This window comes from Balaenoptera ricei, chromosome 1 (assembly GCF_028023285.1).
Source record: "Balaenoptera ricei isolate mBalRic1 chromosome 1, mBalRic1.hap2, whole genome shotgun sequence".
Taxonomy (NCBI): Eukaryota; Metazoa; Chordata; class Mammalia; order Artiodactyla; family Balaenopteridae; genus Balaenoptera; species Balaenoptera ricei.
Window position 1 is genome coordinate 169522937 of NC_082639.1, and position 17370 is coordinate 169540306.

Genomic DNA, 17370 nt, shown 5'->3' on the forward strand with positions numbered 1-17370 from the left:
GAAGACCTGGCCGTGGCCCCTACACAGTCCAGGTTCCAGGACAGCCCTGGTCTCATGTCATTTTATTCTTTTCAAGAAAAATGACTTCTTCAATGAATTTAAGACCGTTCATAAAATAAATGCTTATAAGTATCCATCAATAGACAAATGGATGATGTGGTATATATACACAATGGAATATTACTCAGCCATAAAAAAGAATGAAATAATGCCATTTGCAGCAACATGGGTGGACCTAGAGATTATCATACTAAGTGAAGTAAGTCAGAAAGAGAAAAACAAAGACCATATGATATCACTTATATGAATCTAAAATACGACACAAATGAACCTATCTACAGGACAAAAATAGGCTCACAGAAATAGAGAACAGCATTGTGGTTGCCAAGGAGGGGGAAGAGGGGAGAGGGAAGGATTAGGAGTTTGGGATTAGCAGAGGCAAACTGCTATATATAGGATGGATAAACAACAAGGTCTTACTGTATAGCACAGGGAGCTACATTCAATATCCTGTGATAAACCATAATGGAAAAGAATATGAAAAAGAATATATATTTATGTATAACTGAATCACTTCGCTGTACAGCAGAAATTAACACAACACTGTAAATCAACTATACTTCATTAAAATTAACTTTAAAAAATGAAATTCTGCTATTTGCAACAACATGGGTGGACCTGGAGGGTATTATGCTTAGTGAAATACGTCAGACAAAGACAAATAGTGTATGATATCACTTATATGTGGAATCTAAAAAAATAAAACAAATGAATGAATATAACAAAGCAGAAACACAGAGAGAACAAACTAGTGGTTACCACTGGAGAGACGGAAAGGAGGAGGGGCAAGTTAGGGGCAAGTCTGTTAGAGATACAAACTACTATGTATAGAATCAATAAGCAACAAGGATATATTACACAGCACAGGGAATATAGCCAAAACTTTGTAGTAACTTTAAATCTATAAAAACACTGAATCACTATGTTGTACCTGAAACTAATGTAATATTGTAAATCTACTAAACTTCAATAAAAATACATCCTCCCAAGGCCAACCTCTGCCCCTTGCCCAGGTGATAGGGCTTCAGGGCTACAAACCACCTACATGGCCTCCAGGATGAATAAATGGTCTCCCTGGACTCATGAGCTGGGAAGTTCAAACACAGACCTAGGATCTGTCTAACTTTTACAGTAAGATAACTACAAGTAAAGCTTGCGGGGCATTTGTGCATGTGCCTGCGTGTCCAAATACACACGCACACATTCATTCTCCAGTCTGATGCTCCCACAGCCTTTTACCAAACGGTAGTCGGCCTCAGAGACACGTCCCTCTCAGAGGCCCAGGGTTTTGGGGTTATAATGGCAGAACCTTCTGGTAAATGGTAAACCAAGCCCTAGAGAATGTGCGCTGTTGCCCCCTTGCCCCCAGCGTGTTGGGTATGGGAGGTCCCAGCAGTGCCCAGCAGGAGGTCCCAGGTCTCGGCTCTGAGGCACATGGGACCAGATGCTGAAAAAGCTGCCCTGCTTACAGCTCTCCTGCTAACCCTCGTGCCACTGTGAGGAAAAGCCCAGGATGAGCTTGGGAACAAAGGACATTTTGTCAATGTTAACTGGTAGTGATAACCCTCCTTCTGACCACGGAGTGCTTCGCGGTTAAACAGAACATAACGACCCTGCGAGGTGGCAGAGTGGGGATTATTTCCGTTTCACGGATGGGGAAATGGGCTCAGAGAGGCGAAGGGGCTCAGGGCTGCATGCATCTGAAAAATCAGAACTAGCTCTGGGGCCTCCTAACTTCTAGTTCACCCCCTTTCCACGACGCCTCGTGGCTTCATGAATCTGATGCGCAATGGGAGATGTGATTTAGTCCAGTGCCCTCCAGGTCACCCCACTGTATTTCCCCTACCTGCCTACCTATACATTGCAGCATCACTCAAAAGCCAATGTATAAATGTCACTGTGCCAAGCGACACTCGCTCAGTGAGTCTCCCATGGGACGTATCCCGTAGTGAGTTGGGTCACAGCCTAGGCAGTGATACTTTGAGGGGTGACCAGGTCCGGTTCAATAATGTAAATAGCATCCACATTTCTTCCCAGATGTTGCAAGAAACGGAGCTGCTGTGGGGAGTGGACGTGGTCAGTCAGCAGGTGATACTAAGGAAGTTTGTGCTGCAATCAAGTGTAGACCCAGGGGCGTGCTGAGCAGAGGACAGTTGACTCGGTGCCTACTACACAGCACATCACTCTCAGATGTGCACCGTGCTCCTGCTGAGATGCAAGGTCAAAGGGGACAGGGTCCCTGCAGTATACCGTATGTTTGATAGTGAGAGTGCTCTTAAGGAAAATGAACTAGGGAAAGGTAGGGAGTCTGGGGAGGAGGAGGAGAGCCACAATTTTAAGTAAGATCGTCTGGAAGGTGTTATGGGCTGAACTGTGTCCCCTCAAAACTCCTATATTGAAGTCCTAACTCCCAGTGCCTCAGAATGTGACTGTGTTTGGAGATAAGGTCTTTAAAGAGGTAAATAACTTAAAATGAGGTCTTGAGGATGGGCCCTAACCCCATATGACTGATGTCCTTATAAGAAGAGGAGATCTGGACACAGAGACACACAGACAGAAGACCATGTAAAGACACATGGGGGAAAGTGGTTGTCTACAAGCCAAGGAGAGAGAATTCAGGAGAAACCAACCCTGCTAATACCTTGATCTTGGACTTCCAGCCTCCAGAACTGTGAGAAAATAAATTTCTCATATTGAAATGCATTGAGGGCTTACCTGGTGGTGCAGTGGTTAAGAATGCACCTGGCCAATGCAGGGGACATGGGTCCGAGCCCTGGTCCAGGAAGATCCTACATGCCGCGGAGCAACTAAGCCCGCGAGCCACAACTACTGAGCCCACATACCACAACTACTGAAGCCCGTGCGCCTAGAACCTATGCTCTGTAACAAGAGAAGCCACTGCAACGAGAAGCCCGCACACCGCAACCAAGTGTAGCCTCCACTCGCCGCAACTAGAGAAAGCCCGCGTGCAGCAACGAAGACCCAACGCAGCAAAAAAAAAAGCATTGAATGATGAAATTTTGGATATACTGGGTTAAGTACAATATACTAATAAAGTTAATTTCACCTGTTCCTTTTTACTTTTTTTATAATATAGGTACTAGAAATTTTAAGATTACACCTGTGGCTCATGTTATATTTCTTTTTAACAGCTCTGGCCTAGGGCCACGTGGGTCATCATGAGGACTTGAGCTTTTACTTGAGTGACATGAGAGCCATTGGAGGGTTTCCAGCCCAAAAGTAACATTATCTGATTCACTTGTGTTTTAAAAGGATCCCTCTTATGGCCACGTTGAGGACAGGCTATAAGGGAGGTCAGTAAGGGCAAGCAGCCCTTTAAGAGGCCACTGCACTCTGGAGAAGATGGAGGCTTGGACCAGTGAAGTAGACACAAGATGATGAGAAGTGGTCAGATACTGACTACATTACGAAAGCAGAGCCAAGTGTTTCCTGACAGACTGGGCGTGGGGTGTGAGAAAAAGGAGTCAAGGATGAATTCCAGCTTTTGGCCTGAGCTACTGGAAGGATGCCATTTGCTGAGATGGGGAAAGACGAGGGAGAAGTAAGTTTGGGGAAGAAAATCAGAAGTTTGGTTTTGGGTAAGTTAAGTCTATGATGCCTTTTGCTTTCCAAGGGGAGATATTGAGAAGTCAGTTGGATATAAAACTCCGGAGGTCAGGGTAGAGGTCTGAGCTGGAGATCTGGATCTGGGAGTCATCATCGCAAGGATGCAATGTAAAGCCAGGAGACTCAGCATGAACATCGGGGGTTGAGTGTAGGCAGAAAAGAGATCAAGATCAAAGAGAAGATCAAGATCAAGAAGATCAAGTGCCCTGGGGAACTCCCAAGTTTAGAAGTTGATGAGATGAGCAAAGGAAACAGAGAAGGAGTCACGAGGTATAAAGAAAACTAGGAGAGGGTGGTGTTCCAGAAGCCGAGTGAAGACAGTGTTTGGAGGAGGGAGTGAGCAATTGTGTCCAATGCGACTGAGAGGTCCGGGAAGGTGAAGGCAGAATTGACCACTGGATTCAGAAAATCTGGAGGAGACTGGTGATACTGATTAAGTACAATTTAGGTGACTGATGGAGGTAAAAACATGCTTAGAGTGTGTTCAAGAGAAAATGAGGGAAGAGGGATTGAAGACAACAAATCTAGACAACTCTTTCAGGGAATTGAGCCACAAAGGGGAACAGAGAGATGGGCAATGGGCAGAGGTGGGTGTGGGATCAAGAGATCCTATTTCAAAATGATGGGAGACAATTTCAGTATGTATATGTGCTAATAATGAGTCACTAGACAAAGGAAAATTGAGATGTCTGAAAGAGTGGGAATTCTTCTGGTGTTTTCCTAATCTCCAGAGTATGCTTATATTGCTTTTTTTGTTTTATCAACTTTAGACATCACTTATTGACTTTCTGCTATGATACATAAGAGTTAGCTTACTTAACCATTCCTCATCTCCCTTCTACTCTTGTTCCCACATTATCCCATTGTCCCAAAACATCATTACTGTATTTCAGTGCATCTGTTGATTTCCTTGGTAGTCTTTATTTCTTGGTCTAGCAACTACAGACAGTATGTCTTCATCACCCACTCCACATGAGGAGGGTATTAACATCTCTACCCTCCACACATTAGTCAGCTTTGGTAGGTTGTGTTGGGACAATAACAACACTAACACAACAACAGAAAAATCTCAGGAACTCAGGCTTATTACTCACTCACGTGACATGTCATGCCTTGCTTCTGATATCCTCTTTATTCTGGGAGCCAGGTTGAAGAGCAGCCCCCATCTGAGACCTGCCATTCTCATGAGAGAGGGAAAAGAACAATGGCAGAACCTCACAATACCTCTGAAAATGTCTGCTCAGGCATGGCATATGTCACTTCCACTCACTCAACTGGCCAAAGCAAGTCACATGGCCAAGCCTGATATCGATGGGCAGGAAACGAAGTAGTCCCCTCCCACAGGAATTGTGGCAAGCCACAGGGCATTAAGTGGAGATGTGCCATCATCTTTCAGTGGATAAGTGGGAACAATAATTTAATCTATCACAATCTACCTGCCAACTTCTACAAGCTGTTTTTTTTTTTAATTTTATATTGCCAAGGTAAAAAAAATCTTTCACACTCCTTTATAGCTATTATTAAGTACTCTTCAGTGCTTTGCCTGTGGTTGGTTTTAAAAGCTGAAAACCACTGAGGAGGGCGGAGTCAAGATGGCGGACTAGGAGAACGTGGAATTCGGGTCTCCGCACAACTAGGGCACCTACCAGGCACTGGTGGGGAACCATAGACACCTAAGGGGACGGGAGGAACCCCCAGTGAGTGGGTAGGCCGTGGGGCATGGGGGGAGTGAAGGGGGAGGAGTAGTGGAGGCCAGACGGAACTGGTGTCCCTGAGGGGCGGCTGGGGGAGGAGAAGGGATCCCACATCCGAAGGGAAAATTGGGGGACCATTGGGAGGGTGAAGGATCAAAAGGGAGTGTAGCCAGGTTTTCCCTGCCCACTTGGACCCCCAGGAAACTGCTGAGATCCCAGGCCTGATCCTCTGCCCACCTAGGCCCCCTCCAGCTGTGCGGGTCCTGAGGGAGTGGGAGGGAGGGAAGGGGGAGCAAAAGTACAGGCCGGACCTCCAGGACTGGCACCCCTGAGGGGTGGCTGGGGGAGGGGAGGAGTTCCTACACCCAGCGGGACCCACCCACTGTTAGGGGTCCAGCAGGGACAGAGGAGACCCTGGGGGAGACCATGGGAGGGGGGCATGAAGGAACAGAAGGGAAAGTGGCCAGTGCTTTCCCTGTACACTTGGGCACCAGGGAGCCTGTTGGGTTCCCGGGCCAATCCTCTGCACTCGGAGCCTACCTCCTCCCGTGCAGGGCCCAAGCCCCGCCCCTACACCCCCACCCAGGGCCCCACCTCTACACTCAGAGACCCCCTCCATCGTGCTGGGCCTAAACCCCACCCACACACCCTCACCCAGGGCCTTACCTCCAAACTCCGGAACTCCACACTCCAGAGACCCTCCTTTCCATGTGCTGCCTCTCCCCTTCTGGGCACATCCTAAGCAGATGCCCCGCCCCACACTCAAACGCCACCCCCCCACCCACCTAGGTCCCGCCCCACCCTAAACCCCGTCCCTGCCTAAGTTCCACCCCCGCCTAAACTCTGCCTCCACAGCCAAGGCTTTTTTTTTTTTTTTCTGTTGTGGTTTTATTTTACCTTGTTGCAGTTGTTTCAATTATATTTTTATTTTTCCTAATATATTTTTTATCTTTCTATTTTGTTTTTTATTCTTTGTTATTGTATTGCTCCTATTTTTTTTTTTGCCACACCACTTAGCTTGCGGGATCTTGGTTCCCAGGCCAGAGGTCAGGCCTGAACTCCTGTGGTGGGAGCTCCGAGTCCAAACCACTGGACTAACAGAGAACCTCAGACCCCAGGGAATATTAATCAGAGTGAGGCCTCCTGGAGGTTCTCTTCTCAGCACCAAGACCCAGCTCTATCCAACTGCCTGCAAACTCCAGTGCTGGACGCCTCAGGCCAAACAACCAGTAAGACAGGAGTACAGCCACACCCATCAAAAAAAAAAAAAAAAATAGAAACGACAAAAAAATGTTACAGATGAAGAAGCAAGGTAAAAACCTACAAGACCAAATAAATGAAGACAAAATAGCCAACCTACCTGAAAAAGGATTCAGAATAATGATAGTAAAGATGATCCAAAATCTCAGAAACAGAATGGAGAAAATACAAGAAACATTCAACATGGATCTAGAAGAACTAAAGAGCAAACAAACAGTGATGAACAACACAATAACTGAAATTAAAAATACTCTGGAAGGAATCAATAGCAGAAACCGAGGCAGAAGAACAGATAAGTGAGCTGGAAGATAAAATGGTGGAAATAACTGCCAGTGAGCAGAATAAAGAAAAAAGAATGAAAAGAATTGGGGACAGTCTCAGAGAGCTCTGGGACAACATTAAACACACCAACATTCGAATTATAGGGGTCCCAGAAGAAGAAGAGAAAAAGAAAGGGTCTGAGAAAATATTTGAAGAGATTATAGTCAAAAACTTCCCTAACATGGGAAAGGAAATAGTCAATCAAATCCAGAAAGCGCAAAGAGTCCCATACAGGATAAACTGAAAGAGAAACATGCTGAGACACATATTAATCAAACTATCAAAAATTAAATACAAAGAAAAAATATTAAAAGTAGCAAGGGAAAAGTAACAAACAACACACAAGGGAATCCCCATAAGGTTAACAGCTGATCTTTCAGCAGAAACTCTGCAAGCCTGAAGGGAGTGGCAGGACATATTTAAAGTGATGAAAGGCAAAAACCTACAACCAAGATTACTCTACCCAGCAAGGATCTCATTCAGATTCAATGGAGAAATCAAAAGCTTTACAGACAAGCAAAAGCTATGAGAATTCAGCACCACCAAACCAGCTTTACAGCAAATGCTAAAGGAACTTCTCTAAGCGAGAAACACCAGAGACGAAAAGGACCCACAAAAACAAACTGAAATCAATTAAGAAAATGGTAATAGGAACATACATATTGATAATCACCTTGAATGTCAATGGATTAAATGCTCCAACCAAAAGACATAGACTGGCTGAATGGATACAAAAACAAGACCCTTATATATACTGTCTACAAGAGATGCACTTCAGACCTAGGGAGGCATACAGACTGAAAGTGAGAGGATGGAAAAAGATATCCATGCAAATCAAAATCACAAGAAAGCTGGAGTAGCAATACTCATATCAGATAAAATAGACTTTAAAATAAAGACTGTTACAAGAGATAAGGAAGGACACTGCATAATGATCAAGGGATCTATCCAAGAAGAAAACATAACAATTATAAATTTTTATGCATCCAACATAGGACCAGCTCAATACATAAGGCAAATGCTAACAGCCATAAAAGGAGAAATCGATAGTAAGACAATAATACTGGGGGAATTTAACACCCCACTTACACCAATAGACAGGTCATCTAGACAGAAAAGAAATAAGGAAACACAAGCTTTAAATGACACAATAGACCAGATAGACTTAATTGATATTTTTAGGACATTCCACCTGAAAGTGGAAGAATACACTTTCTTCTCAAGTGCACACAGAAAGTTCTCCAGAGTAGATCACATTTTGGGTCACAAATCAAACCATGGAAAATTTAAGAAAATTGAAATTGTATCAGACATCTTTTCCGACCACAACACTATGAGATTAGAAATCAATTACAGGAAAAAAACAGGAAAAACACAAATACATGGAGGCTAAACAGTGCACTGCTAAATAACCAAGAGATCACTGAAGAAATCAAAGAGGAAATCAAAAAATTCCTAGAAAGAGATGACGACAAAAACACGATGATCCAAAACCTATGGGACGCAGCAAAAGCAGTTCTAAGAGGGAAGTTCATAGCAATTCAAGCTCACCTCAAGAAACAAGAAAAATCTCAAATAAACAATCTAACCTTACACCTAAAGCAACTAGAAAAAGAAGAACAAAGAAAACCCAAAATTAGTGGAAGGAAAGAAAACATAAAGATCAGAGTAGAAATAAATGAAATAGAAACAAAGAAAATAGCAAAGATGAATAAAACTAAGAGCTGGTTCTTGGAGAAGATAAACAGAATTGATAAACCTTTAGCCAGACTCATCAAGAAAAAAAGGGGGAGGATGCAAATCAATAAAATTAGAAATGAAAAAGGAGAGATTACAACTGACACCACAGAAATACAAAAGATCATAAGAGACTACTACAAGCAACTATAAAGTGCCAATAAAATGGACAACCTGAAAGAAATGGACAAATTCTTGGAAAAGTACAACCTTCCAAAATTGAAACAGGAAGAATTAGAAAATATAAACAGACCAATCACAGGTAATGAAATTGAAACTGTAATTAAAAATCTTCCAACAAACAAAAGTCCAGGACCAGATGGCTTCACAGGTGAATCCTATCAAACTTTTAGAGAAGAGTGACACTTATCCTTCTCAAACTCTTCCAAAAAATTGTGGAGGGAGGAACGCTCCCAAAGTCGTTCTACAAGGCTACCATCACACTGATACCAAAACCAGACAAAGATATCACAAAAAAAGAAAATCATAGACCAATATGACTGATAAACACAGACGCAAAAATCCTCAACAAAATACTAGCAAACAGAATCCAACAGTACATTAAAAGGATGATACACCATGACCAAGTGGGATTTATCCCAGGGATGCAAGGATTCTTCAATATACGCAAAACAATCAATGTGATACGCCATATTAACAAATTAAAGAATAAAAACCATATGTCATCTCTGTCATCTCAACAGATGCAGAAAAAGCTTTTGACAAAATTCAACACCCATTTATGATTAAAAACTCTCCAGAAAGTGGGCATAGAGGGAACCTACCTCAACATAATAAAAGCCATATACTACAAACCCACACCAAACATCATTCTCAATGGTGAAAAACTGAAAGCATTTCCTTTAAGATCAGGAACAAGACAAGGATGTCCACTCTCGCCACTGTTATTCAACATAGTATTGGAAATCCTAGCCACAGCAATCAGAGAAGAAAAAGAAATAAAAGGAATACAAATTGGAAAAGAAGAAGTAAAACTGTCACTGTTTGCCAATGACATGATACTATACATAGAAAATCCTAAAGATGCCACCAGAAAACTACTAGAATTAATCAATGAATTTGGTAAGGTTGCAGGATACAAAATTAATGAACAGAAATCTCTTGCATTCCTATACACTAACAATGAAAGATCAGAAAGAGAAATTAAGGAAACAATCCCATTTACCATCACAACAAAAAGAATAAAATACCTAGGAATAAATCTACCCAAGGAGGCAAAAGACCTGTACACAGAAAACTATAAAACACTGATGAAAGAAATCAAAGGTAACATAAACAGAGGGAGAGATATACCATGTTCCTGGATTGGAAGAATCAATATTGTGAAAATGACTGTACTACCCGAAGCAATCTACAGGTTCAATGCAATCCCCATCAAATTACCAAAGCCATTTTTCACAGAACTAGAACAAGAAATTTTACAATTTGTGGGCTTCCCTGGTGGCACAGTGATTAAGAATCCGCCTGCCAATACAGGGGACACGGGTTCGAGCCCTGGTCTGGGAAGATCCCACATGCCATGGAGCAACTAAGCCCGTGCACCACAACTAATGAGCCTGTGCTCTAGAGCCTGCAAGCCAAAACTACTGAGCCCACGTGCCACAACTACTGAAGCCCGCGTGCCTAGAGCCCATGCTCCACAACGAGAAGCCACCATGATGAGAAGCCCACGCACCAAAATGAAGAGTAGTCCCCACTCGCTGCAACTAGAGAAAGCCCATGCATGGCGATGAAGACCCAACGCAGCCAAAAATAAATAAAAATAAAAATTAATTAATTAAAAAAAAAAGTTTTACAATTTGTATGAAAGCACAAAACACCCCGAATAGCCAAAGCAATCTTGAGAAAGAAAAACAGAGCTGGAGGAATCAGGCTCCCTGACTTCAGACTATACTACAAAACTACAGTAATCAAGACAGTATGGTACTGGCACAAAAACAGAAATATAGATCAATGGAACAAGATAGAAAGCCTAGAGATAAACCCACGCACATATGGTCACCTTATCTTTGATAAAGGAGGCAAGAATATACAATGGAGAAAAGACATCCTCTTCAATAAGTGGTGCTGGGAAAAATGGACAGCTACATGTAAAAGAATGAAATTAGAACACACCCTAACACCATACACAAAAATAAACTCAAAATGGATTAAAGACCTAAGTGTAAGGCTAGACACTATAAAACTCTTAGAGGAAACCATAGGCAGAACACTCTATGACATAAGTCACAGTAAAATCCTTTTTGACCCACCTCCTAGAGTAAGGGAAATAAAAACAAAAATAAACAAATGGGACCTAATGAAACTTAGAAGCTTTTGCACAGCAAGGGAAACCATAAACAAGACAAAAAGACAACACTCAGAATGGGAGAAAATATTTGCAAATGAAGCAGCTGACAAATGATTAATCTCCAAAATATACAAGCAGCTCATGCAGCTCAATATCACAAAAACAAACAGCCCAGTCCAAAAATGGGCAAAAGACCTAAATAGACATTTCTCCAGAGAAGACCTACAGATGGCCAACAAATGCATGAAAAGATGCTCAACATCACTAATTATTAGAGAAATGCAAATCAACACCACAATGAGGTATCACCTCACACCGGTCAGAATGGCCATCGTCAAAAATCTCTGAACAATAAATGCTGGAGAGGGTGTGGAGAAAAGGGAACCCTGCTGCACTGTTGGTGGGAATGTAAATTGATACAGCCACTATGGAGAATAGTATGGAGGTTCCTTAGAAAACTAAAAATAGAACTACCATATGACCCAGCAATCCCACTACTGGGCATATACCCTGAGAAAACCATCATTCAAAAAGAGACATGCACCCCAATGTTCATTGCAGCACTATTTACAATAGCCAGGACATGGAAGCAACATAAATGTCCATCAACAGATGACTGGATAAAGAAGTGTGGCACATATATACAATGGAATATTACTCAGCCATAAAAAGGAATGAAATTGAGTTATTTGTAGTGAGGTGGATGGACCTAGCATCTGTCATACAGAATGAAGTAAGTCAGAAAGAGAAAAACAAATACTGTATGCTAATGCATATATACGGAATTTAAAAAAACAGTACTGATGAACCTAGTGGCAGGGCAGGAATAAAGACGCAGACGTAGAGAGCAGACTTGAAGGCACAAGGGGGAAGGGGAAACTGAGATGAAGTGAGAGAGTAGCATTGACATATAAACATTACCAAATGTGAAATGGATGGCTAGTGGGAAGCTGCTGCATAGCACAGGGAGATCAGCTCGGTGCTTTGTGACCACCTAGAGGGATGGGATAGGGAAGGTGGGAGGGAGGTTCAAGAGGGAGGGGTTATGGGGATATATGTATACATATAGCTGATTCACTTAGTTGTACAGCAGAAACTAACACAACATTGTAAAGCATTTATACTCCAATAAAGATGTGGAAAAAAACCCAAAAAACTGAGGAGCATTTATATCATTATGACTAAGCAAATATTCTTCACTGCACAATCAAAGGGAAGCTAAGAGCCCATACAGTGCACCACTGTTCCAATGACAGATTCTATGCACTTAAAAGAGCTTTCCTTACATTCCACCACTTGCTTAAAATCAGGCCACATTTTGATTTGCTTCTTATTTGAGCTATACCTTTAATAATTTTTTGTTGTTGTTTTTCCTGAAGTTGTTATTACCTCTCTTTTTTATTGTTGGTAGAAGAAACATGTGCTTTCTACATCATATCCCTAGTATCCTCAAATTCTTTCTCATTTATTGTTTGGAATCTTCTATTCTTTTTGAAGCCTACTGGCCTCCTGATACAATTGGGTAGGTTGCTTCATTTGAGGATATTAATGCTTTTGCATAGCCTTTTGTCTTTACTGCAGTTACTAATTGCCTTCTGTTTTTCTTGCTTGCTTTCTGTTTTGTATCACAACTTTAATCTCTTGCAGTATACCAATAATATTCTCTACTCTGTGGAATGTCCCCTTCTCACATCATCCTCAGAAACCTGTTTCCTGGAGCCTCCTACCCTCCCACTCTAATGAAGACTGACTGCTCTCCAGGCTTGCTGAACAATTTTATCCTGCGTTGCTTTTCATGTCTGCCCTGAATTGGATACATTATTCCCTGGATCTCATATCTTCTTTCTTGGTTTACTCTCTTGTTTTGCTGAAATACACCCTCAAATGACTTCCTTAAAAACGTTGAGTAGGATGTGAACTTCCTTGGTCCTTTCATCCTCCGGCCTGCCTCACTTCTATATAAAATAAAGGCATTGGGCGAGATGATCTCTAATGCCTATTCAAGGAGTAAAATTCTGGTCAGTGTGCATTCCATAAATAGCATATTGATAGTATATCAAGGAGAAACTTTAAATGGTTCCTGCTGTCAAGGAACTTACAATCTATCTAGATAGACAAATAATAAACTCTTGAAACAATAATAAAAAGGCAACAATACAAAAGATGGCACAGGGTAGGGAATGATTCGTCATCAACTAGAGGCTCAGGCTTAAAGGAAAGAGAGAGAGAAGCTGAGCCAGCCTGTGGTGCTCTGACCAGGGAAGCAAGACCTTAGCTGAGTGTCAAAGAGTAGGCAATATATTAGGGATAGATTAAATATTTATGAATATTCAGCAGTAGATTAATATCCAACATTAATCTGATGGAATGGTTAACAGTCAATGGAAGTTCTCCTCTGTCCAACTTTCCCTGCCACTATCTGAGTTATCAACATTTTCATTTCACCAAGTCAATCAAGATAGATACAGTTTTCAAATATGAAAGTATAATTTGGATCCTAACCAATAGATAAACCCTCTGGCCATTTGGGGGCATAACAGTGAAATTCCATTACATGTATGAGTAATTGTGTATACTTATAAATGCCCTACCAGCTGGACTATGAAGGTCCATTGATCTTTATTAGTAGACTTTCACTGAATAGGAAATTACCATCATCCATTTTTCAAATTTATTTTGTATCGTTCCAATGAGGAGTCAGAGCGATCATAATGACTTCTCCTTCCCATCCACTCCCCAGGAAAGGAAACACCCCTCTTATGTATGTTATCCCAACAGCACTGCTGCTTGGGTGGAGAAGGCACCAGGGAATTGTAAGGACTGGGCTTCTCTATGGCAGGTCCTGCAGACTGGATGGACCTGAGACACTCTACCAGAGAAAAACCGTGCCTTCATTCAGCCCAACACTGGCACTCTCATCCAATCTGCAAATGAGGAGAGGACTTGCAGGTGAGGATGCTTCCAGAAAAAAGAAGAGCTCTTTGGGCCAATGCTGTGACCAGTTTCCAGAGAGTGGGAGTGAAGTGAGGATGGCAAGTGCTTGGGGCCTCGTGATGGATACTCTCAGCAAAGTCTAACCCAATACTACTCCCTCTGGGAGGCTTTCTCTGAACACCCACCCCAACCCTGGAAGAATCACTTACTGCTCAAATACTCTTCCTGCTGCCATCATAGCACTTTCAAATTTAAACAAAGTTTGCATCCATTTCCCTCAACTATCTATGACATCTTGACTGATTTATTCATCGTCACATCCCCAGTGCCGGGTATGTGGTTGGTGCTCTGTGTTTGTCGAATGAATGAGTGAATGCATTAAAAGAAGCTTCGCTTCCTCAAAGGGCAGAGCTAGACATGAATACTCAGTTTTTGCAGAGCATCAGATAAGCCAGGAGGACCTGGAGAGGTGGATCTGGGTTGAGGGAAAAATTTCTGAGAGCTGGGACCATTCAAACCACTGGGGAGGGGGCAGTGCAAAAAAAAAAAAAAAAAAAGCCTGCAAGTTTTGCCTGTGCTGCTTTGTCATCCAGGACTCTACTGCAGGTCGAGGGGAACAGAGAGATCAATAAGTACTCAGAAGAAAGGTCCCGGGGGTGGCCCCACATACCAGAGATGGGAGCAGCACTCAGCTCTGTAGAAGGGCAAAGAGCAACAGGGACCCACGGTCTCCAGAACACTCTCTAATGGCCAGACCCTGAGCTTTACGTAATCTCATTTCATCCTCCCAGCAACCTGGAGAGACAGGCATCCCTGACTCAGAGATATGAAACACCAACAAGGATCTGGAACCCCCTTCAGGGTGGAGAGGCGCCGGGGCCTGTGCACTCAGTCCACTGTACAATGACAGTCAAAACAAAACGATAAAATGCCTGGATTTCGTCATTGAAAATTCCTAAGTCTGTATACCCATGGCTCATCTCAGCCTGTTTTATTACTTTTGTAGTTTGCTTTTTTTCCTCTTTATTTTCTTCTAGCTTCTTAGAAAGGTTTCTTACAAAAATCCCATAGGATTCGGATCTAACAAAGGGAAGTGTAAAGAGGGAAGAGCTGGATGCCCAGGGCGGGGGGGCAGAAGGGCAGGGGGCGTGGCAGCAGGGCTAAGGGTGGGAAAGGGACCTAGTGAGGCAGACCCAGGAGGGCAGGTGCAGGTGCACAGGGGCTGTGGCCTCAGCCAGCAGAGACTTGACGGAGCTCCTCCCACCAGGCCCCAATGTGCTTCCTTCCTCAAAGACCATAAGGTGGCATTTACTTCACCACTTTAAGAAAAGTGGAATCGAGACACATCCCTGCTCATGATCTTCACATCCCCAGAGAGACGGACAGGCAGTGTGTTTTTACTCCAGCAGGTGGGGATTTCTGACAACTTAAATTAACGTCGGCTGCGTCCCCACCGTGTCTAAATGTGCGAAGAGAGCCGCCCTGACACCAACCAGCCTGCTGAAGGCACCAACAAGGCGGACGCCCAACTAAAGACCACCTAACTTCCTGCTCAGACAGATACGCTGCTCTGGCCACAGCCCCCCACCTCCCCCCAGGGGTCAGAAAGGTGAGCACGAAGGGGAAAGTGAACGCGACCTGCGTGGGTGGGTGTGATCTTCGCTATCAGCGCTGCAGAGGACCCTGCAGAGCTGGCTGAGAGCGGGGCCGTGAGAAAGGCCAAAGCAAAACAGAAAACCACTTCTAGCTGACCTCTGTTCTTGGGAACTTGGAGCCTTACAGCGGCAAGCTTTCTCCTGGGCACAGAGGTGCCTGCCTCTCCAGTCCCGCACGGAATTGGGGGGTGGGGTGCTCTTAGCACGGAAGAACAGCCGGTGCCAAGCTGGCAAGCTGGGAGTGGGGGGAGGGCGTGCAGACAGATTTGGGGGTGAGGTTAGGAGAGGGAGGGTCAAGAAAACCTAGCATTTCCTCCCTTTAGGCCCTCTTCGGCACTCCTATCTCTGTGATGGGCGTCTGTTTTAAAATTTGGGACACTGCATCAAGGACCCTGCAGGCAGCCAAAGTCTGACACCGAATTACAGCCGCGCTCTCCACTTTCTCAGGAACGGAAGTGATGGGATGGAGTTATGGGGTCACTCCTGGCCAAGTGCGGTTCAAACCCACAGGCACCTAAACTAACAGAATCATCCCCCTTCCCCTCGGCCTCCTGCGGGGCTGCCGGCGGAATCGCGGGCACTCGGGAAGGAGGTGGAGGAGACTCTGGCTGAAGAGCTCTCGCCCACACACGCCCAGCACCGCGCGAACGCAGGCGGGGCTGCGGGGAGCCTTCTATCCGGGCTCGCCCCGCTTTTCCCCAGCTCGGCCGACTTCTCGAATGCCCGGGACCTTGGCCACCCCCACTCGCGGCCCCAACGCTCTTCCGGCTGGGGGCCCGCGCCCCTCCGAGAGAGGAGCTCGTAGGGGGGTGCGCGCGGCGGAGGGAAAAGACAGGATTTGGGGGCGCCTGGAGGGGAACCTAGCCGGGGGCCGAGAGAGCCACCCGGGCCGCCGCCCGCGGGATCCAACATTCCGGGCAAAGTTTCTGGCTCTTTGGGCCCGGATCACCTGGCTCCCAGGTCGGAGAAGGTGAAAGGTGTGTCAGGAGCCCTTCGCCGCGCTTCCCTCCGGGCGCCCACTCCAGGCGCTTCTGCCACCTGCCAGAGGGCGCTGGGAGCGCCGGCGCAGCACGTGCCGCCCGTGGGCGCCGCCCGAGGGTCCCTCCCCGGCGCCTCCCCTGCCGCCCTCCCGCGCCGGTGCCCGGGGCGCAGGGGTCGCGGCCGCCGCGTCTTACCCAGTCCCGGCACGAAAGTGTTGAGGAAGAGACAGATGACGGCCACGGGGAAGGGCATGTAGGGGATGGCGGCGCGCAGGGGGCCCTTCTTCTCGCGGACCTGCACCACCACCCCGCTGGACGAGGACGTCCCCCGGTCCGCCGCCGCCGCCGCAGCCACCGCCGCCGCCGCTGCCGCCGTCTCGGCGTCTTTGTGCGAAGGCTCCATGGCGGGGCGCGCTCCCCGGGAGCCGGGCTGCCGCGGCCGGGACTGCCGCCCAGGGCACAGGGGGCGGGTGGCGGCCGGCTCCGGGCTCCGGGCTCCGGGCTCCGCGCCGAGCTCAGGCGTCCAGCGTGCTCGGTGTGCCGCGCGGCTCGCCCAGAACCCCGCACTCCCGCGTCCCCAAGCGCCCGGCCCTCTGCCGCGCGCTCCGCTGCGCTCCCACACCCCCGGCGGAGGGGCGGGGAGGGCGGCGTGACACTCGGTGACAGCGCTCCGACGCCCCTCCCCGCGGGGCCCCTTCCCCGCCCTCCCCTCCGCTGCCCCCACCCCCCCAAAATACCGCTTACAAATCAGGGAGGAGGGAAGAAAGTAGAAGAGGAACGCAGAGGAAGCT

At 45.6% G+C, this 17370-nt stretch overlaps 1 protein-coding gene across 2 annotated transcripts in view; it reads right to left on the reverse strand.

The window, feature by feature from the left end:
- The window catches only part of STUM (stum, mechanosensory transduction mediator homolog), a 58179-nt gene extending 41197 nt beyond the window's left edge, over positions 1 to 16982 (reverse strand). For both annotated transcript variants that reach the window (XM_059905394.1, XM_059905387.1), the window contains exon 1: positions 16775 to 16982. In XM_059905394.1, the coding sequence (XP_059761377.1) occupies positions 16775 to 16982 (208 nt within the window). The remainder of the gene's footprint in view (positions 1 to 16774) is intronic.
- Positions 16983 to 17370: the final 388 nt, after the last annotated feature.